This window comes from Chelonia mydas, chromosome 1 (assembly GCF_015237465.2).
Source record: "Chelonia mydas isolate rCheMyd1 chromosome 1, rCheMyd1.pri.v2, whole genome shotgun sequence".
Lineage (NCBI taxonomy): Eukaryota > Metazoa > Chordata > Testudines > Cheloniidae > Chelonia > Chelonia mydas.
This window is the reverse complement of record NC_057849.1, coordinates 40,782,571-40,804,671: the sequence shown is the minus strand read 5'-3', so window position 1 is coordinate 40,804,671 and position 22,101 is coordinate 40,782,571. Positions and strand designations below refer to the sequence as shown.

General features: G+C 42.8%; 1 protein-coding gene across 3 annotated transcripts in view; it reads left to right on the top strand.

The window, feature by feature from the left end:
* Positions 1–279: 279 nt before the first annotated feature.
* Positions 280–22,101, top strand: part of ZDHHC20 (zinc finger DHHC-type palmitoyltransferase 20) — a 75,925-nt gene continuing 54,103 nt past the window's right edge. Inside the window, exon 1 of one of the 3 annotated variants that reach the window (XM_037891028.2) lies at positions 280–558. In XM_037891028.2, coding sequence (XP_037746956.1) covers positions 441–558 — 118 coding nt within the window. In that variant the 5' untranslated portion in view covers positions 280–440. Of the gene's footprint in view, positions 559–9,605; positions 9,641–22,101 lie in introns of those variants that run through there. The other 2 variants (XM_037891019.2, XM_043530670.1) reach the window with 2 other exon arrangements.

Genomic DNA, 22,101 nt, shown 5'->3' with positions numbered 1-22,101 from the left:
CGGCAGCAGGCTGAGAGCATCTGGGGGCTGTGAGCAGAGGCAGAGGGCACTGGGGAGAAGCTGGGGGCGGTTCGGGGAGACGGAAGGGCTGGCCCGCCTTCGGGGGAGAGGCTGTAGCCGGCTGGGGGAGCCCGGGGTAGGCTGAGGGGGAGGTGGGGCCAGAGCGAGGGGCTGTGGGGGAGCCCGAGGCACTTTGCGGAGGGAGACGGGAACTGGGGGAAGGTTTCCGGGCAGCCCACACAGCGGCTGGGGGGCGGCGCGCCCCACCCCTCCCGCAGCGAGTTCCGGGGGGCGGCCGCTGCACAAGCTCAGCCCCCTCAGCGTGCGGGGCGGGACGGGGCGGCGGGAGGCTCCGCAGCGGCTGCAGCCCCAGCAGGAGCAGCAGCAGCGCCGGCGCCGCCGGACCTCGATGCCGCCCCTGCAGCGGCTCGCCAGGGAAGATGGCGCCGTCCCACGTCCTCAAGTGCTGCCAGAGGGTGCTGGCCTGGGTGCCCGTGGTCTTCATCGCTCTGGTGGTGGCCTGGTCCTACTACGCCTACGTGGTGGAGCTGTGCGCCTGTGAGTGCCCGGGGGCGGGCGGCTGGCGCCGGCCGGGGAAGGGCTGCCGGAGGTGGCGCTCCCGCTTCCCCCAGCAGCCTCGGGGGCGGCAGCGGCTGTGAGAGCGGGGAGTCCCCGTCCCCCACCCCCGGTTAGCTCTGCGGTGCCCCGGCTCCCCGATCTCGGCCCCCAAATCCCGCCTCTCCTCCGCCGGCTAGTCGCGGGGCTGAGCAGGCGCCGACCCCACGGATCCGTGTGTCATGCGGGGCCCTCCCCGGGGGTCCCCCGCTCGTTTGCGGGGTGCCTGTTACGGGGTGTCCGTCCCCGCGGTGCCTGTGGCTGCCGCCTGTCACTTCAGCTAGCCGGGTACCGAGCTGCCGGGGGGGATGTTACAGCACTTGGCTGTTGCCCTGCGTGAGGCTGCTGGGTTGCTTGTTTTGTGTCCCTCCTGCTGGAGCTTTGCCTCACACTTGGAAACGAGCAGGCTGCGAGTCGCAGGTGTGGTGTGGTAGCTCCTGTTTAAATGGTGACAACTCGCCCTTGTGCCGAAGGGTGCCCCACAGATGTGCTTCTTTAAAAAAAAAAAAAAAAGTCCCTTTAACTTGGCCTTTGAGAGGGGAGACCGCGGCAGTTCCTTGGTTTCCGCAAGCTTCAGGGGTGCTGCACCCGTCCTTGCTGACTGACTGTAGGAGAGCATCTAGCAGAGTGCCGAAGTGGTGGTGATAATAGGCCTAGTCTCATGAAGGCTTCTTGGGGGAAAGACCAGGGTGCCAAAGAACCCAGAAGAGTTAAAAGTGAGGAAGGAATGGGCTGTGGGGAAGAGATGTGTGAGAGGGATGTAACAGGCTTGGGACCCTGTGGAAGGGACTGAGCTTCCTGTTACTTGAAGTCAATAAAAGGGGCTCAGGCCCTCTCAGAAATCTGCCTTTAGGATCATTGTAACTTACGCCAGGTTTTGGTTAATTCCTTCACCATCCATGGTTTCTGTCCCTACTTAAAGAGATAACATTTATTTATGTGTGTTTCTACTTTTTTGTTAGCTTTTGTTTTGTTTTGACACTGTTCTTTCATCCCCTTTGATATGTGGGGATATTTTTAACTGAACGACTGTTGTCTTCTTTTAAAAATAAATGCCTAGAAGTTCATGTTTTAGAAAGTAATACTTTGAGTTCTTCAGTATTCTGTCCCTCTTCTGATAATGAATCGTAGAACCTAGTGTCACTGAAATGTGATTAGAGTGAAGTCTTTTAGACAGTAGGGAAAAAGGATTTAGAGCTTAGATGTTTCCTGCTGTCAGGCTATTGGTAGTGTAATTCAGTGTTATGTAAATCTTATTTGTAGACAGTGTCATTCAGGATGATATTTATCCTTTTCTTATATCTAGATCTCAATTTAGACTGAAGTCTTATGGTATTGTTCAGTTAAGATAATTTGTTCGTTTAATAATAATAACAACACATTGCATTCACATAATTCATCAGAACTTCAAAGGATGTACAAACATAATAAAGACATGTAGTGTTTCAAATGTGTACGTAGTCTGTGTAAAAGTTGAAATGCATAAAATAGAAGACTGGAAGACAGAAGAGTGCACAACTAAAATATATATATATAAAGGACTGCCAATTAATCACTTGATTAACTCAAAAAAATTAATTAAACAATAGAATACCAACTGAATTTTGTTAGATATTTTTGATGTTTTTCTACATTTTCAACTATATCGATTTCAGTTACACCACAGAATACACTTAGTGTACAGTGCTCACTTTATTTTATTTTTGCTTACAAATATTTGCACTTAAAAATGATAAAAAGTAGTAGTTTTCAATACACCTCATACAAGTACTGTTGTGCAGTCTCTGTATCATGAAAATGTAACTTCAGATGAGTTTGTTTTGTTACATAACTGCACTCAAAAACAAAACAGTGTAAAACTTTAGAGCCTACAAGTCCCCTCGGTCCTACTTCTCGTTCAGCCAATTGCGAAGTTCGTTTACATTTACGGGAGATAATGCTGCCCATTGCTTAATTACAATATCACCTGAAAGTGAGAACAGGCATTCGCATGGCACTATTGTAGCTGGTATCACAAGATATTTATGTGCCAGATGTGCTAAAGATTCCCATGCCTCTTCATGCTTCAACCGTCATTCCAGAGGACATGCTTCCATGCTGACGACGCTCGTTAAAAAAATAATGCGTTAATTAAATTTGTGATTGAACTCCTTGGGGGAGAATTGTATGCCTACTTCTCTGTTTTACCCACATTCTGCCATAGATTTTATGTTATAGCAGTCTCGGATGACGACTCCACACATGTTGTTCGTTTTAAGAACACTTCCACTGCAAATGTGACAAAATGCAAAAAAGATACCAATGTGAAATTTCTAAAGATAGCTACAGCACTCGATCCAAGATTTAAGAATCTGAAGTGCCTTCCAAAATCTGAGAGATGAGGTGCGAAGCATGCTTTCAGAAGTCTTAAAAGAGCAAAACTCTGATGTGGAAACTACAGAACTCAAACCACCAAAAAAGAAAATCAGCCTTCTGCTGGTGACATCTGACTCAGATGATGGAAATGAACGTGTTGGTCCGCACTGCTTTGGATCGTTATCGAGAAGAACCCGTCATCAGCATGGACTCATGTCCTCTGGAATGGTGGTTGAAGCCAGGGATGTCCCTAGCTATTCTGGGGCCCTACGCAGCCCCCCACCTCTGGGGGGGGGGGGGCAGCGGCTGGCCTGGCCCCAGGCCTGGGGGGGGGGGGGGCGAGGGAACCACCCCCCCCCCCCCAGCACTTACCAGTGGCGCAGCTGGGGACGGGTCTGCACTTCCCGCTGCTGGTGAATGCAGGCCCAGCCCTGCTGCAGAGCTCAGGGGAAGTGGGGGTGGGGCTGGTGCGGAGCAGGGGCCAGAAGGGGTGGTGGCCCTGGGGAAGAGCCAGAGCAGGGGCTGGAGCAGCACGCAGCTGTGCAGGGCACCAGGAAATTTGGTGCGTGCTTTGCGTATGGGTAAGGATGGCCCTGGTTGAAGCGTGAAGGGACATATGAATCTTTAGCGCATCTGGCATGTAAATATCTTGCGATGCCGGCTACAACAGTGTCATGCAAATGTCTGTTCTCACTTTCAGGAGACGTTGTAAACTAGAAGCAGGCAGCATTATCTTCTGCAAATGTAAACAAACTTGTTTGTCTGAGCGACTGGCTGACCAAGAAGTAGGACTGATTGGACTTGTAGGCTCTAAAGTTTTACATTGATTTGTTTTTGAATGCAGGTTTTTTTGTACATAATTCTACATTTGTAAGTTCAACTTTCATGGTAAAGAGATTGCACTAGAGTACTTGTATTAGGTGAATTCTAAAAATACTCTTTATTTTGTCTTTTACAGTGCAAATATTTGTAATCAAAAATAAAGTGAGCACTGTATACTTTGTATTCTGTGCTGTAATTGAAATAAATATATTTGAAAATATAGAAAAATCCAAAAATATTTAAATAAATGGCATTCAAATATTGTTTAACAGTACGATTAATTTTTTTTCATCGCTTGACAGCCCTAATATATATATATTTCTGTTTGTGAGGCCATGGAATATGGAAATACTTTACACTAATTATTTATATAGACTATGTGAAATGCTTTTGTTTTTTCTGTTATATTGTGCAAACCTTCTATCACTAGTTACAGGGCATATCTGATATTTGGACAAGCTTGTAAAAATCTGTATGTATAAGACCCTTACAGATAAGATTTTCCACTGTGTTTAAGCATAGGGAGAAGTATTTGGATCACTTGTATTTTTGCGGCTGTTAATCATATTTCATATTTTTTTTAAAAAATAAGAGTAGTCTGGAGGAAGAAGTGTGAATACTATAGACTTTAGGCATCAAATCATTTAGCTTGGTTATACATATTTACCCTTTTTAGTTAGAAAAAGTTAAAATAAAACCTATTAAACTATGAGTGATCTTTAAATTCCATGTAATATGTTTATGTAGACAAGCTTGACGCTATACCAAAATTTGTGTCAAAGGTTCTGATTTGTGGACACATTGATGGGACGAGTCACATGAGTAAAGTTACTCCTAATCATAAATGTTTATAAGATTGGACCTTTCTTATTTTGTGACGGTCTCTTTTAAAACTGTCAAAGTACTTGCAGCCAAATTTTTAGCCAACCTCTAACATTGGATGATCTGTGGTTTCCGGGCACAATTATTTATATTACAGTAGCTCCTAGAAGCCTCAAATGAAATTTTATCCCCATTTTGTATGTATGCACAGTGAGAGACTGCCCCTGCCCTGAAGAGTTGACGGTCCAATTGAACAAGACGATATAAGGCCTAGTCTACACTAAAAAATTAGGTCAGTTTATTTACATCAATCAGGAGTGTGAAAAAATCCACACCCCTGAGTGTCATTGTTAAGATGACCTAGGTTCTTGTATAGACAATGCTAGATTGACAGAAGAATTCTTCCATTAACCTAGCTACCGCTTCTCGGGGAAGTGGATTACCTAGGCTGACAGGAGAGTCCCTCCCATTGGTGTCGGTAGTGTAGCGTTTTATGTATAGACAAGCCCTCAGGGTGTTCCTTGATTACAGGCAAGGAATTGAAACACATGGAGACTAAATGACTTGCCAAAGTCATTTATGCACGAAGGCTTTGGCTGAGTCAGGAATTTAACTAGTTCTTCTGAGCCTCAATTCAGAGTCTTGACCTCAAGGCCATCCAATGTTAGAGGCTGACTAATTGTGCCTGTACCTTGAAAATGTTGGCCCTGAGCCTGGAAGGAGCTCTAGGGATGGATCCCTAAACCTGCACAGCGTCCCATTGAATTTAGTGGAGCTCTGCAGAGAAACCGGGGTCCATCCATGTGGAGATCCTTGCAGAACTGGGGCTTTTGTTTGTATTAAAACCCTCAGTTGCATGCATAAATCATCTAGCCATTTTGCACTCTCAGTGCAATTTTTTCATCCTTAATGTTTGCAGGTGCAACTGTGCAGGCTGTTCTTGCAAATTCAGCCTTTAATAAAAGGAAATCTAGATCGTTATTATATTGCTGTTTTAAGTGGACTCTTGACATGTTACCAGTCAAAAATCACTGTGTTTGGTATGTCTTGTGTTGTATTTTCTGTGACTGAAAAAATAGGTGATGCTTGACTTTTTTAAAATTTTGTGTTATGTAGAAGTCTTGGGAAAAGGTTGGTTGATGTGAATACTTACTGATAGTGGACAAACCAAGGGGTGGAGAATGTAGATTTGTGACGCTCTTCTTTTACACGTCAGTTCATTTAAAAAAAACCCACATACCTTAGTCATAGCTCAGAATGCAAAATTACTGGATGCTTACCTTCTTTTGGCAAGTAGATATCCCTACTTAAAGGGGTAATTTTTTTTTTTTTTTTTTGTGGCATGTGTATTTTCTTTTTGATTGGGAACTACTGTACTGTATATTGTTGTGAAGAGCAATGACAACTCTTTTAATACACCACTAATATGTGAAAGTGACGTGACCTCTGCAAGGGCAGAAATGGGGCTGTTAGTTTCACTTCTCACATTCCTCAGTGAAATACACATGGGGCAGAAGATATGATTGCTCTTGTGGAAAAAGACACAAAGGCCATTAAGAGGCAGATGGAAGGAAAGGCTAGAAAAGAAAATGCAGACAGGAAAGTGAAAGGAAGAGAGCATGAATGAGAGAGAAGTGGAAGGTAGGCAGGGCCATAAATGGCAGTGTCTACATACCTCCTTTCTTAACATCCTGGGGAAAAGGATTGTCTGAGTATTGACCGCATGAAGAGACATCTGGAGAGTTTGGGAGCATTCTTTGTCTATTCCCTCAACCATAACTTTTTATTGTATTATCACAGTTCTTTGGGGCCCTGGCCCATGACTGGGGTTTGGTTGTGCTAGGCACTGTACAAACACAGAACAAAAAGATAGTTCCTGCCTTGTAGCCCCTACTTACTAAATTAATAAAGGTGCAGAAAGGTATTCACTGAGTAACTTAGTGGGCTACCAGGATGCACGTTTAGTATCTTGTTTGTAAACTTCGCAAAAGATTCTTGAAAACAAAATTAGATAGGATATCAATATTGGGAGTACCTGTTGTCTCTGTCCCCATTCTGTTTATCTTCCTCTTCCCGTACTTGTTTTATTCCCGCTGTTCTTTCTGTTTTTAATTATGTATTTCTCAGTTTCATGTTTCTGCATTTTTCTCTTACCCCTGTAATGGAACTGGGGCGGCTTTGTAATAATTTATAAATTCATAAACTTGGGCCTGCCTGAGTGCAGGGGACTGGACTTGACCTCTCGAGGCCCCCTCTAGCCCTACTTTTCTATTAAAAACTGTATGTTGACCTGGTTATTTGGATGTTTACTCTATGGATATATTTAGCTTAATAGGGAGCTGTTGGGAATAACCATCCGGAAAGGAAAGAATGGCTCAAAATAAGTCATTTCTCAGTAAACACTTGAGTAGTTGTTAGGAGGCTACTAGGACAGGAAAAGGCCTGTGAATGTAGGAGAGAGAAGAACTTGAAGGTTTAAAAAGAAATGGTCTCTGAAGAGGCAGTGTAGTTGTTTGAGGAAACCAGGCTCTACTGCAGGTGTCTGAAGAAGTTAAGCTTGCCTAGGTTATTATTTAGGGTGGGAAGCTTTTAGGTAAGGGAGACATGCATGTAAACTGTTTTAAAATCCATTTTCTCTAAATGCTCTGTTCCTACTGCTGAACTAAGCAATACTTTGGTTTTAAGAAGGCTGTCTGATCACTTGTACACCCTGCTCACAGACTCCTGAAGGAAAGAAACACAGGTACTTGAACTCAGTTGGACCTGCTGGGTAATAACGGTTGAAACGCTGGGCACTGTAGCCCAGGTGTGCTCTAGGTGTGGGAATTCTTAACATCTGAGGGGTGGACTCAGAGTGACCAGAAATGCTTTACATACACATTGAATTGCAGAGTGAAAATGATTGACTAGGTTTGTGTTGTGATCCAAATGAATTTCATTCTGCACCTGGCTCCAGTGTAAAGCCACTGAATTTGGTGCTGCTGTTGGCACTGAGGGTTTCTTAGTAGTTCATTGCCTTGGATGGAGATCAGGAAGAATGATGGAGGTGGTCGTGTGAGACAAAGAATGTCTGGTTCTGCTATGTTAGTATTTTGGGGAGGAAGAAGATTTAAGGAGAAATCAGAAACCAACAATTAAGTATGATGGTCACTTTTGGGTTATTTTAAATAATTTTGGATTTTGCATAAAAATAGATGTTCAATGAGCTGATCCATGTGGATCCTCAAAATTAACATTTATCCCTGGCAGAAATTATTCAGTGTAGAAATTGTTTGTGCATGAAGTCTGGATGACTCCTGGGGTTGATAATAAGATGCAGAGCCTTTCATATCTACGCCACTGTCTTGAATCTATGCTGGCTTGGTGGTGACCAAAAGACATTGTTCTGACCTATAAAAATGAGCTGGGGAGTGATCTTGGTCTGTTCCATACTAGACAAACATCCATTATGTACCATGGTTATGAACACACTAAATATTTAGATATTGCAGTTCACACTACTTGGTGCCATTGATGCAATCTCAGTATTGTGACTGAACTTACTTATCTTTGGTTGTGTTGCTTGCAGAACATAGCTAAGGTGCATTGGTTGGAAGTTATCGTTGGAAACTGGTAGTGCTGTTGTCAGTACTTTGCTTTCCCTATTGAGAGGGGTTCAGTTTTCTAAGGTGTCAGTCTGACACCTTTTACTTGAGTTACATTTTTAAGGAAAAAATCTTGCTGTATATTGCACCTTTTATTTATATAAACCTATACACATCTTCATTCTGCAGATATTCTAAAGCCCTTAAAATAAGTGAGTGTTATAATTGTGACCACAGGCAACCAGAGTAGTTTGTACTCATCCCACCAATGGTGGATTAACTGTGGATCCAGCCCTAGGCTGACAAACAGCTGACCAATATTGTTGTTTCTTGTCTTATGCTTAGATTGTAAAGGCTCTTTAGGTCAGGGACTGTCTTTTTGTTCTGTGTTTGTATAGTGCCTAGCATAACTGGATTCTGGTCTGTGACTGGGGCTCCCAGTTGCTACAGTTGGTGGATTAACTGTAGATCTGACCCTGGGCTGAACCAGGATCCATTGTGCAGGAAAACTCTTGTCTTGTGGAACACCCTGCCTAAATATGTTAAAACTGGGACTTTATCCTTGTTTCAGTGTAGTTGTCTAGCTACTAACCGCTACACCTTAAGGAAATTTGAAGCCCTGGTCTGTTTCTGCTGGCCTTAGTCATCCCTCCACTGAGTTCTGCATGCTCTCACAGATAATGAAACCTGGGGTGTGTCAACTCCTTTGAGAGAGGAATTTGAAAAGCCCCAATTTCATTTTGGGTAAAGTTCAATTAGTTGCTTATGCGAAGGCCCAGCCAACACAAGTAGCTGGTCAGAGTTTACTGCTAAGTAGATAAGAATTGTTAGAGAGGGGATGTCACTTTCCAGCCACCAAACCCAGTGTGTGCTCCTTCCCCCATTCACACAGCCGTCAGACCCTCCAGTTTCACCATCCTCCATCCCACTTTTTCTAGCTGCAAATCCCTTCTGCAGTGCCCCACACCTAAAAATGTGTTTCCTCTGTGGAGGAAAGTGACTTCCCCTTGTGATTGACCTGTCTTTTCTCCCTCGCCTGCCCCTGAACATTGAAGCAGTATGATTTTGGTTAAAAATGCCAGTGGAGCCACAGCCTAGATGGGCCCAATGTTATTAACACTGGTTCAGTTCCACCAACATCAACAGTGGAAAACTTATGCAAAACTTCCCTAGGACAGATAAGCCTTAAATTAAATCGCGAAATTGGTGGTGGAGTGGGCAATGGGACCAAAAGTGTAGCTAGCTAAAGGAACTGATTTCCAGACCATTGCTTTCTCAACTAACATGGAAAACTTTTACTGTCTCTGGAATCAGCAATGAACCATTAAAGTAGAGGCAAGTTTATCTGGTTTTTATAACGGTGGACTGGGAATGACGGTCTCTCACTTTCTTTCCCCATAGCCCAGCCCCCCTCACTGATGGAACAACATATGCTTTCAAAGGTAGGATTTAGCTTCCTCTGCTGCTATGGAGGAGCAGTCTGTTGAGCTCCTTTAATCTTCAGACTAGAAACAGCATTTGTATATTTTAATAGCTAAGACATTTTTTCCCCCTTACACCCACTCTTCCTTATGGCCTTGTCACTAGGGAAAAAATGGTGTTAGCCAACACATGTTAAAATTCTAGTGAATGCAATGCAGTTTGTCGTTTTCATGTGTGTTAGATTACAAACTGTGTTGTCTTCACTAGGATTTTAGCATATGTTAGGTGTGCTGTTACCTCACTTTTTTCTTAGTGTGGATGCACCTCTATGTTGTGAAGAATCATTCCTACCCTGTCCTAGGAAAATATGTGATAGTCTCTGTCTTTGGTTTGTTTAGAATCCTGAATTCACTTATAGAGTTAGTCTGTACCATGGACTGTCTTATTGTTCTGTGTTTGTATAGCCCCTAGCACAGTGGAGTCCGGATCCATGGCTCAGGCTTCTAGGTGCAACAATAATACAAATAAATAAATAAATATGTAACTTCAGTTCCCTTTATCTGTACCACCAAGCCCACAAGGGTTACTGTAAACGTAAATACAGACAGTCCTTTATAATTTCTCTGACGCACAGTCAGTTCTAAGAGGCTTGGGTTGATCTGTTTTAGTGCTATGTTCTGATAAACAAAGAGACTGTAATTTCATCTGCTTTCTCTCAAAAAGTCTTTACTCTGTATCAAAATGTTAACACAATAGCTAACAAACAATGATAAGGTTGCACTTAACAACAGTTGTATAGTGTTTCAGTAACTTTTTGGAAAGCTCTTGTGTTTCTGTATTTGCATGAGTATCAGCAGTATATTACGAGACTTGCATATGATGCTTCTATATGAGCTCAACATATCTTGCTAATAGGATGAAGAGGCCCACAATTCAAGGAGAATGGAAAGCTGAAGTGATTAGTTACAGTGAGCTAAATATTTTAGCTATCTTAAATATATTTTATAAAAAAGAACGATCAGAACAGTTTTGGATAAATCTGTTACTGTTTCACTATCTCCGTTTCAGTGATGGGAGTTGGGAATGGTGTCTGTCTCTTTGGAGGCTACCATTTTATATATACTTCCTATCAAGAGCTTCAGCCTGATACAGTGGGATTGACAAATCTGATCCTGTTTGCGAACACTGAAAGAAAGATGATCAAACCTTTTATAAGGTATGCTAAATTAACTGATATGACCCACAAAAAGGAAGGGAAAGGCTGGGGTTAGTGCCCTTTTATGGTAGTCAAGGCTTGAAATGGTGTGCATGTTCATTTTAAAAGTTCTGCTTGGTTTGTTACTCTGGAGTTAACAGGTATATCAAGTTTTGTCTTCCTTGATTTTGCACTAGGTCTTGTTGGCTGTGTTTAGATATAGATTATTAACTTTGTCATCCCTTAATTGAAAGGCCTGGACTAAAGTGTCTTCTAAATATTTCTCAGACATTGAATTTAAATGTGCAAGTTAGAAAAAAGGTTGAAATAGTCTGAATAAAAATCACTTCATTTTTCAGTTAATCAGGGTTTATATTTCTTCATCCAAATCATATCAATTCTTCAGTCATCCATAGAGTCTTGTAGGGAAATCAGGATAGACAAAACCTGAAGTTCTACTCTGCTTAAAAGAAAAAAGTTATTTTAGTTTTTGAAAACAAAATAACTTTTCAGGTCTTCCTTATACGTATAAAGAAACAAAGGTACAAACCTATGTTTTCTTTTGTAGATCACCACCTTTTAACCTCTTCAAAATTGAACTTCATCCAAGTTTTTAAACAAACAAAACCATGTAGAGCAAAAAAGTTCACCATCTGCCCTTAATTTTATGGTTAAAATATGGATAGCCTTGCCCATATTCAAAGACTCTCTCACTTGGGTAGCTCAGAAATGCATCTTCTGAATTGAGTTGTCCTTGCAACATAGTATATTTAGAATGTCTTATATTTATCTCTTTCTTTGCTTCTATAATTTGTGAAACTTCTTCTCTATATATCTGGTTTAACACAAAAGGATAATCTGTGTATGGTTATTTGTTACACCTTTTTTTTTTTTTTTTTTAAAAGACAAATCCCAGTTGTATCTTGAATAAACTTGGGTTTTGTAATGCTGTGTTTATCCCACTCAGTATATCAATGCTTGTGCAACTTTTTTTCTGATAATCCTGACATCCCTTTAACCAAACCCACCATTTCCTCAGATACAGCCAGTATGAATTTGTGGCATTTTCTTAAGTTTCATCCTTCCGTGCAATGAACTATTAATTACAGCTTCCTACAGTTTTTCAGACTCTCCAGTTCAGTTGTCAGTGTCACACAGTCTGGAGTGGCTAATGACCATGAGTGCCAGCCGCAGGGCAGAAACCCAAAACTGGTTGTATGTTCTATCATTAGATTTCACCAACCCAGTAACAGATGTGAAGTCCTAAAGCACTATAACAGTCTTACCACAGAGTTACAGGCAGACTGGAATGCCCAAGGGGACTATCTTGCCACCCAGGCAAGCTGAACTGTAGATGGTCACTTTACACCAAAAATCACAACAATATTCAGGTTACTCCCAGTTCCAAAGAACCAGTCACTTACCACAGGTCAGTTGTACTCAGATCTCAAACCCAAGACACGGCCTGTAGCCAATCCTGTTATAAACTAACTAAAGATTTATTAACTAAGAAATGAGTTATTTACAAGATTAAAACAGGAAACATACATGCACAAATGAGTTACAGTCTTTGATTTAAAAGGTAATATAAGTTTCTATAATAATCAGCTCTATATGTCTTTTAGGGCTGACCCATGCCATACACCATGGGGATCTTTTCTTATGTATAGGAATCTTTGCTTCTCGGAATTCAGACAGCATAAAGATCCCAGTTTCTCCTTGTCTGGGATTTTTATCCTGTATCACCCAGGAATCCAAACTGATGGGATGAGATCATGCTCGGGTCTTGGAGGGAGTGAGGGATGCAGTCAACAAGGTCTCTATCCTTTGATGCTATGCATTGCCTCATTTGCCTTCAGTGAGCCATCTGGTGTGCAGAAGCACTTTACCTGAATTAATGCTGCTTGTCCTGTTTGGTGAGTTACACAGTTACAGAGGTTTACAATACAAACACTCAATATAACTTTATACCATGGGCTACGGAAGTTATAAGTGAGATCAGTACGTGCAGCTTCCTACATTGTTCATAAGGTTTAGGCACCAAACACATTCTTACAACTTTTAATATTTATCTTAACACTATTAACACATAGGAAAGCCAGACTGGTTTCCAACTGTGATTTTTGTCAATGTTCAGTGGGACTTGGGGCCTTGGCATGAGCTGCCACCTGGTCTGCTAGCATCAAAGTCATATTGATTTAATTCTTAGAAACTGCTCATAATTTCTCTTCAAAAGTGCAAAGAGAGTCATATTTTTCCCCCCCAACTTAGGAGGCAAAAACATCCAATTTTCCCTTAGTTGTATTTAGCAAAAGTGCTAATCAATTATCAGACCTTCTTGCTCCCTGGGCAGACTCCCTAACATGGTGTGAGAGGGTAGGTGAGGCAGCAGCAGACACACTAAATCATGTAGCCACCTCTCCCACACTTCCCCATTTCTGCTGCCTTTGAACTTTAAGAGGGATACACCTTAACCATGCCCTGCACCTCAGAACAATAAGAGTGAGAAATGTCTTAAGAAAACACTCCAGCAGGAATGATTCTTTGCTGTCTGAGAGCATAATATTTGACTCCTGTCTTCTTCCCTCAACTTTAAGCCAAAATTAAGTCCTGTCACTTCTACCTCCACAACATTTCAGCCAAATTGCTTGTCCACACCCTACTCATATTCCATCATGACTACTAGAATCTTCTCCTCTGAGGTGTGTAACAGTCTTGGATTAATAATTTGATCACTGTGGCCACAGGTGCTGGCTTCCTCTGGGCCCTGGATGTTCTCTACCCCCTGCTGTGCCCCAGGCTCTGACCCCTTCCCCCAAACCCTCACCCCTGCTCTGCCCTGGGCCCTGCCCCCATCTCACCCCTTCTCCCAAGTCCCCACCCTTGCCTGCCTCTTCCCGCCCCTGCTCCGCCCCAAGCCCTGCCCCCACCCCGCCCTCTCCTGCCCAGTTCCGCCGCCGCCTCCTCTGAGTGTGCCCTGTCCCAACTCCTCCCCCTTCCCCCCCCCCCCCCAGCACCTCCTGTACATCACGAAACAGCTGATTGTGGCAGGCGGGAGGCGCTGGAAGGGAAGGGGAGGAATTGAATGAACGGGGCTGCTGGTGGGTGCTAAGCACCTACTAATTTTTTTCCATGGGTGTTCCAGCCCTTGAGCACCCACGGAGTTGGCACCTATGACTGTGGCTAATGGACAGCCCCCCACTCTATCTGAAATGCAGCTATACCAAAGTCATCATTCTCTCCAAGAACTTTTACCATGTCACCTCCCACTCCCCTTTTGAGTCATTTTGCTGCCCTTCTGTTACATTGTGCATCAAATTTAGGCTACTTGTCCTTTTCTTCGAGTCCTGGATCTCATTCAGATGATTCTCTTAAAAAAAAAAATAATCCTACAATAAATACCCAAACCTTCTGAACCATTATGATCTATGTTACGTGTATATGTAAACTCACTATCTCTGTAATCCATGTCTCTACCGGTGTATGTTCTGCCTTCTCTTGTTTGTCATGTCTACCCCCTTAGTTTTGGGGCTCTTGAGAGCAGTAACTTGTCTTGGGCATCTCTGTGAAGCATCTAGCACAGGTATGTATACAATTAACAATACTTAATCCTGAATTATGTTAGAATTAGGAATATATAACATTTAAAATAGTCTGTCCCCACATTGGTTGTTTGTCTCATTCCAGAAGCCCAAGTGCAAGCTAAACACATGTACTTTTGGGAACAACAGACTTGTTTTTGTTTAATTTATAAAACGAGAATGTTTTTTTACAAGACAATTTGAATTAGAACTTGACATTAGTTGATGATTCAACCGATACTTTTCTCATAGATATGGAGAATGTGTAGTATTATGTAATTCTTGAGACAAAACCTCTAACAGTGACTTTTTTTTTTTGAAGGGTTTGGCTAAATTATCCATAAGTTTTGGATAACTAAGAAGATTTTGAAGCTTGAGACTTGTGTTTTGTCCACCAATATCTTATAAACAGGAGAACAGACTATACTTTATTAGCCAGGATAAATATAACCAAAGGCTTTCAGAGCTGTGGTTTTGTACCATAAGAATGGTACACTTGTTTAGAATGAAAATAAAGCAGTCTTTGGGTTTTTTCCTTGGAAAATTGTTCCATTTATCTAATGCAGAAATCTGCTGGAGAATGGCAGTTGAAAAAGGAGAGGTGTTTATGACAAATCAAATAAAGTGTTGTTATGGGGAAGAACTACAATTTCTTCCTTTCGTATTAACGATTAGTTTGAATTATGGAAACTTGAAGTCATTGCAAAAACTTGGAGAGGTCAGTCTAGTAAGTGTACACATAACTATAATTCTTGGCACACTGGCAGTGTTGCAGCAGTACATGTATTGGAATTCAGCCAGCAGTGTAAAGGATGGATTTTAAAACTACGACTTTTCTTAATGCTTCAGAGCTTAAATAGGTTTAACTACTGGTTTTGGTTTTTTTGTCTGTTTGTTTTTGGATAGGGAATGTGGTTAGAGAGGGAGTTGAAAGGTTGTTCCACATTAGTGTAGAATTAAATGGTTTTGTTTGTGTGAAGTGTAATAGAGAATTAGAACACCTTACAGTTAATTATTCAGAGATTGTCCAGATTTCACTCTTCTTCATGTCATATGCAATTTGCAGAAAGACCTTGTTTACCAATTCCTAATTATACAGGTAATATACCAAAGGCAATAATTCCATGCTGTTCCCCTAGATACTCTGGTGATTGGCAGCACATGGATACTTAAGTATAGTATGCCTAATAGGCTGAAACTCATTCTTTCAGCTTGCCCACACTAATAGACTACTGTGTGGTTTTGAAATAAAACTTCCTTAAATGGCTCTATTCATAAGCTTTGCGCAACTAAGTAATATCTTTCAGCATTAATGTAAATCACTATTGTTTGCTTTGACAGCAGAGTAGTGCTGACTGCATATAGTCAGTGAATTTACCAGAAATAATTTCTGCTTGTTGCATGCAGTTTGCTTAGTCCAAAGAAACTCATCCCTCACTGACATTTAATTTTTTTAAAATCTGAGATCATCCTGCACAAAAATCTAGTGGTTGATGGGAGACCTGCATTTTGCCAGCTGGGTTGGGCCTCATTTCTCAGGTCATCAGAGGAGTTCCACAGCAGCAAAACACTTGGCCCCTAGGAAGAGGGAGTCCCTTGTGTTCTGCTATTGGATTAGAATGGAATCTCACCCACTCCTCCATATGCTTCATATCAGGTCTAAGGGCGTGGGAGAAAATGGATTTTTAAGAGACTAAAGGAAAATATGTATTCTCCCATTACTTAACTATGGAATGTGTGTTTGCAGGCCTTCTTCCTTTTGATTGTTATTTAAAATTTATATGCATCCAGCTCACAAAATACAAGCTATTTTAGCATGTCAGATCTCCCACAGGAGGTAGGTAACACTGCTTTGTTAAGTAAAATATAATACAAACAGTGCAGCCACAGTAATAGTAAGGTAACTTAAAAACTAATATCTTCAAAATGGTAAAGTTAATTTAAGGAAATCAAACCACTGTGAATTTTCTAATCCCTGAAGATCTGTGCAAACAACTGGAAAGTGAAACTTCTTTATAAAACTGTAGTGTAATGATGATTCTACAAGGCAGGTGTAGTTAAAATTGAGAAAAGTAACTCATGAAGTAGTAATTTCCAGCATTTTTATTCCCCTCTGTTTAACCTACATAACTTTACCAATATTTCAGCACTCAGAAATACTCTCTGTTTTGGCTTAGTTTAATCAAGACTGTTCATATTTCCTTGTCTTTATCCACCTGGATTTGAAGGGTGAATGGGTTTCTTAGTAGGATCTGAAGTTAGGCCATTGGGCACATATAATTAAGGTACTGAATTTTATGCCCAGTGACCGAAATGCTCTTTAGGGATAGGTGCTTGATTATAACACAGTTATTGACTAAAAAATATACACTTTAGCTCGTGAAGAGTACATTCTATTCTTTTCAGAAAACAGTAATTCTGATCAGAGAAATTTGAAGATGAGACACATGTCTCTATAGCTCTTTTTATTTTTTTAGATTTGTTAATTGTTTCCAATGTTGCCCATAATGTATTAGGTGCTCTCTCTTATAAAACCCATGTATTAGTAAAATTTTAGCATCACCTGGCCACTTTGCTTGTTTCTGACTCCCCTTTCTAGTTCCTTCAGTGCTTGTTTTCACTGCACAGTTAACTCAAGTTTATAACTCAAGTGTTTCCCCTAACTGGAGTCCCATCCCTACACACAAACCTTTGACTCAAATGCAGTGGTGCTTTTATCTCAAGTTGGTTGGCTTGAGAGGAGTATAGGCTAAAGGTCAGTGAAACACAGCTCGTCAGCTGCTAACATGATCACTCTGTGGTGTGGACAAAGGCTAGCAACACTCAAGTGCTTCTATTCTTCCAGTGTCTTCCTATAATTCTCCCTGTGTGTCCAGGAAGGACAGAGAAGTTCTCTCACAACTCACCGGAAAATAATTACTAGAGCAGCTCAGCTTACTACAGTACTAAGAAACGTGGCATGTGCTCCCAGAGGTCTTAACGCACTCAAGTGAGTGCAGCACCAGTATGGACACAGAAGCTCATATTGTTTCTCAGGCTATATCTACACTGCACACCTTATAGGTGCCAACTTCTGCTCCCATCAGTGGGTGCTCGACCACCCACTCTGGCCCTGTCCCGACTCCACGCCCCCTCCCTGCCCCTATTCTGACTCCTTCCCCAAATCCCTGCCCCAGCTCCTCCACCTCCCCTGAGCATGCCACGTTCCTGCTCCTCCCTGCCCTGCTCCCGGAGCGGCCAAACAGCTGTTTGGCAGTGGCTGGGAGGCGGTAGGTGGAGAAGCAGGGATGTGGCGCGCTCAGGGGAGGAGGAGGTGGGGTGGGGAGCTTGGCTGCCAGTGGGTGCAGAGCGCCCACTAATTTTTCCCCATGGGTGCTCCAGCCCCAGAGCACCCATGGAGTCGGTGCCTATGGCGCACCTTACAATGGCATGGCTGTGCCGCTCCAGCTGTGCCGTTGTAAGGTATGCAGTGTAGCTGCTCTTTGTCGCTGGGACAGAGCTCTCCTGATGACAAAATAACACCCCCCCAACACGGGAGGGTGGTTTCATCACCGAAAGAGTGTCTCCCACTGACGAAGTGCCGTCCACACCGGGGGTTTTTGTTGTTAAAACTTTTGTCGTTCTGAGGTTTTCGTTTTTTTTTTTTTTCACAACCCGGAGCAACAGAAGTTTTAATGATGAAAGTGCAGTGTAGACATAGCCTCAGTGTGGCTACTTTCACTCAAGCTAGATTAACTCAGGCTACATCTATACTGCAATATAAAACCTGTGGGGTGAAGTTTCAGAGCTTGGATCAGCTGACTCTGGCTTGGACTGTGGGGCTAAAAATTGCACATACACACTTGGGGTGGAGCCCGGGCTCCAAGACCCCACAAGAGACAGAGGGTCTTGGAGCTCGGGAGCCCAAGCTTTGAGACACACCCCAGGGTTTCAGAACCCAGACTCCAGCCTGAGCCTGAATGTCTACACTGCAATTTTTAGCCCCACAGCCCAAGCCCCACAAACCTGAGTTAGCTGACCTGGACCATGGGTCTTTTATTGCAGTGTAGACGTACTCTCAGAGAGAAGTAATTCAAGTGTACATAAGTTGAGTTGACTCTGTAGTGTAGACATATTCTCTGTTTTGATTTTAAAAGAGTGTGTGCCTTCTTTTGTGTTTGTATATCACTTAGCATATTGTGGACAGTATTGGAAACAAATCATTTATATGTGGCATTAAAAAGCTACCCTACAGTCAAGCCATTGAAGTTACTTGAAGGTGTTGTGACAGAGCCGAATATTCAGGAGGGATTGAATGAGGAGGGGGTAGTGGCTTTACCAACCAGATGAGGAAGGTATAATCAAGCAACACTTGGACTAGGAGCTGGTCAAATTGCTAGTAAAATGAAGAGACTGCATTCCTTCAGTGTACTGGTAATTAAGAAAAAGGAAGGAAGTCTGAAAAACGAGCTAATTTAGGTGTCTTGATTCTGTGCAGTTGTGCTTCATTACAGTGAAGGTCCTTTTCAAGAATAACAAATTTGGTTAAGAGTTTCTGCTGCAGTGCAGTTGTTTGAGTAGCTTAATGTGCTGATTACATAGCCAGCCTTAGCATTTTTGGACGAATGAACAAAACACTTTTTAAGCCACCCTCTCTTTCCAAATATAGCCAATGCCTCACCATTTTAGTGAGCTATGCATATGACTAGCTTCAGGATTGATTAGCTAGGTGACTTCTTTTCAGAGAAACCTTGTATTTAGCTTCCTGATTTTTAGTAAAGACTAAGGGGGAGATTTTCAAAAGCACCGATGGTGGCAGTTTGGTGCCTAATTCTGGTTCAAAGTCAATGGGAGTTGGGTACCAAACTGTCATGTGTGCCTTTGAAAATCTCCCCTTAATTCTTTGTCTGCCCTCTTGCGTTAGCGGAAGTGGAAAGGGTCCATGTAAATTACCAACATCTAAAAATGTTTCAAGGCACAATTCTGTAGATAACATAGTGTGGTCAGCATGCTGCTAAAATTTCTGGAAAGTTTTGTGCACATTCTGGTGCATTATAGTCCCCTCTACAGCAGTAATTTATGAGCATTAATGAATCATCATAACCTTCACCTGTGAAGTAGTTATTAGAAAAACTTAGGCAGATAAGTTTGACTTTGAGTTGGTGTAATAAGAGCAGGGAATGTAATGGATCCCCTACTCTGTCCTGTGCTGAGTCCACTAAACCAGGCCATGTCTCATGCTGTTAAGGTGACACTGCTCGTGGTCATTGGTCACATTGCTACTTGCAGCTGAGCAGCCAAGCTGAGAAGTAAAAACCTGCAGCAGTCATAACACTATCAGAGACCATCTCCATCCCCAACAACTGCAAATTTGATTGCGTTTTCCTTAAAAAATTAAAGGACCTATATGTGCTAGTGCAGGGATGGACAAACTTCTTAGCCCGAGGGTATAGAAATTGTATGGTGGGCCATGAATGCTCACGAAATTGGGGTGGGGGTGCGGCCTCCGGGGTTGGGCCAGAAATGAGGAGTTCAGGGTGTGGGAGGAGGCTCTGGGCTGGGGCAGGGGGGTGAGGGGTGTGTGGGGGGGGTGAGGGCTCCGGCTGGGGATGCAGGAGAGTGCTTGGGACTGGGACCGAGGGGTTTGGAGGGTGGGAAGGGGATCAGAGGTGGGGCGTGGGGGATGGCTCAGGGCGGCGCTTATTTCAATCAGCTCCTGGAAGCAGCGGCATGTCCCCCCTCCAGCTCCTACGCAGAGGTGTGGCAGGCAGCTCCGCTATGCGCTACCCCGTCCGTAGGCATTTCCTGGCCAACTGGAGCTGCGGGGATAGCACTTGGGGTGGGGGCAGCATGCAGAGCGGAGCCCCCTGGCTGCCCCTACATGTAGGAGCCAGAGGAGGGACATGCCGCTGCTTCCAAGAGCCGCTCGGAGTGACCCCTGACCCTGCTCCCCGGCTGGAGCGGGGCAAGCACCAGACCTTGCTCCCGAGCAGGAACTCAAGGGCCGGATTAAAATGGCGGGCGTGCTGAATGCAGCCCATGGACTGTAGTTTGCCCACCCCCGTGCTAGTGGCTTTTCCATTCCCACAGGTCAGATCTGACCAGCTATAAGAATGAGACAGAATAATCCATGCTCTTTTAGAGATTTTCTAGACACAGTTTTGGTAACAATTTAATTATATCTATTTTTGAAGCAGATATAATTAAATCAGTGCAACCCCCTAGTGTGGATGCAGCGTAAAGGTGCTTATATCAGAATAGCTTATTTTGATAAATGTGTGGTTTCTTAACTTATCTAACAGTTCAATTTTTTATAGACAACCCTAAGAAAAATCAGTGAGAAGCCTTTCAGCCCCAGGGTACCTTTACACTTTCAAAACTATCTTTGCCAAGGAAGAGGACTAGAAACTTACTTTCTAAATATGAAAATTGAAATTGCCGTTCAAAACCAGGAAAGGAGTTGGTGATGGGGGGTCATCTGCAGCTTTGGGGGTCCCAAAGCTAGCTCTGACTAGGTCTCTTTATTTTGAACTGAGGGGTGAGGAGCAGAATCCTCTTGGCATCCACTTTGGTTATTGTCATGGAGATCTCCTTTACCTGTTCAGTGACCCTGTTGTAGTGTACATACTATAGAAAACCCTTAGATGCATAGAACACTTGTACATGGTAATTAGAATGTTTTTGTTTCTGCAGCTTCTGCTGTTCTAATAACAAACATATACTTACAGACTTCCCTTGTTTCCTATTCATGTTGGTACACATATTGTGCTCAAGCTAGAGTGGTCTTGCCTAAATAAATATCTACCTTGCTTTTTTATAAGAGAGTATTTTCTGGGCAGTGTGCCTCTCAGGCACTCTAAATTATCTGTTGCAGTCAAATAACTCTGTTAATGTTGCTTTAACCATATGACACAAACTGTGACCATGGTTAGTTACAAATAAAAAACAAGTTGTTATGACCCATATTATGCAACTGTAACTTCACTTTTGCCATATTTGGAATATAATGCAACTTATAATGTCAATTCTTGTGAGTGTTAATTCTCTCAATAAACTAATAAATATAGTAGTGTGTGGCATGGCCCTGTCTATGCAGGGAAAAAATATGCCTTGTTTTTTAATTTTTCCAATCAAGATAGCTCAACTCGATTGGAACCTCCCTTAACACCTGTGCAGACAGTTCAACATCTTTTGAGATAGTTTGAAGCTACCGCACAACCAAAAGTGACTCCACATTACAGTATTAACTCAAGTGATCCACCCTTGAGATTCTTCCCTTGTGTTAGCTATGGGAGTTATGTCCTGCATCCACATGAGCATTCTGTTTACTTGTGTGTGATGCCAAGGCTTTTGGGGACACATCTCATTGTAGTGCTACATTAAACTGCACTGCTCTATGAATGCTTTTGCAGTGTAATGAGGGAGAATGTGTCTGCCCCTTCTGGGGATTCTGGTTGGAAGTGGTATGAACCTAGTAACTCAGTGAAGTAAACCCGTTCCATCTGGGCTCGCTCCAGATTTCTCTCTGGAGAAACATTCCAATGGGTTGCAAAGCATGTATCCAACTTGCGGGCCCTGCTAGCATCACACCAAAGATCCACTGGTACCTTGCTGTCAGCCTGTGGCCAGCTGGCAGCATGCTGAGGCGCTCCTCTTGGGGTCATTCTTAACAAACAGAGCTCTGTGCTGCATATAGATGAGTGAAGTTGCTGATACTGGAAACTCT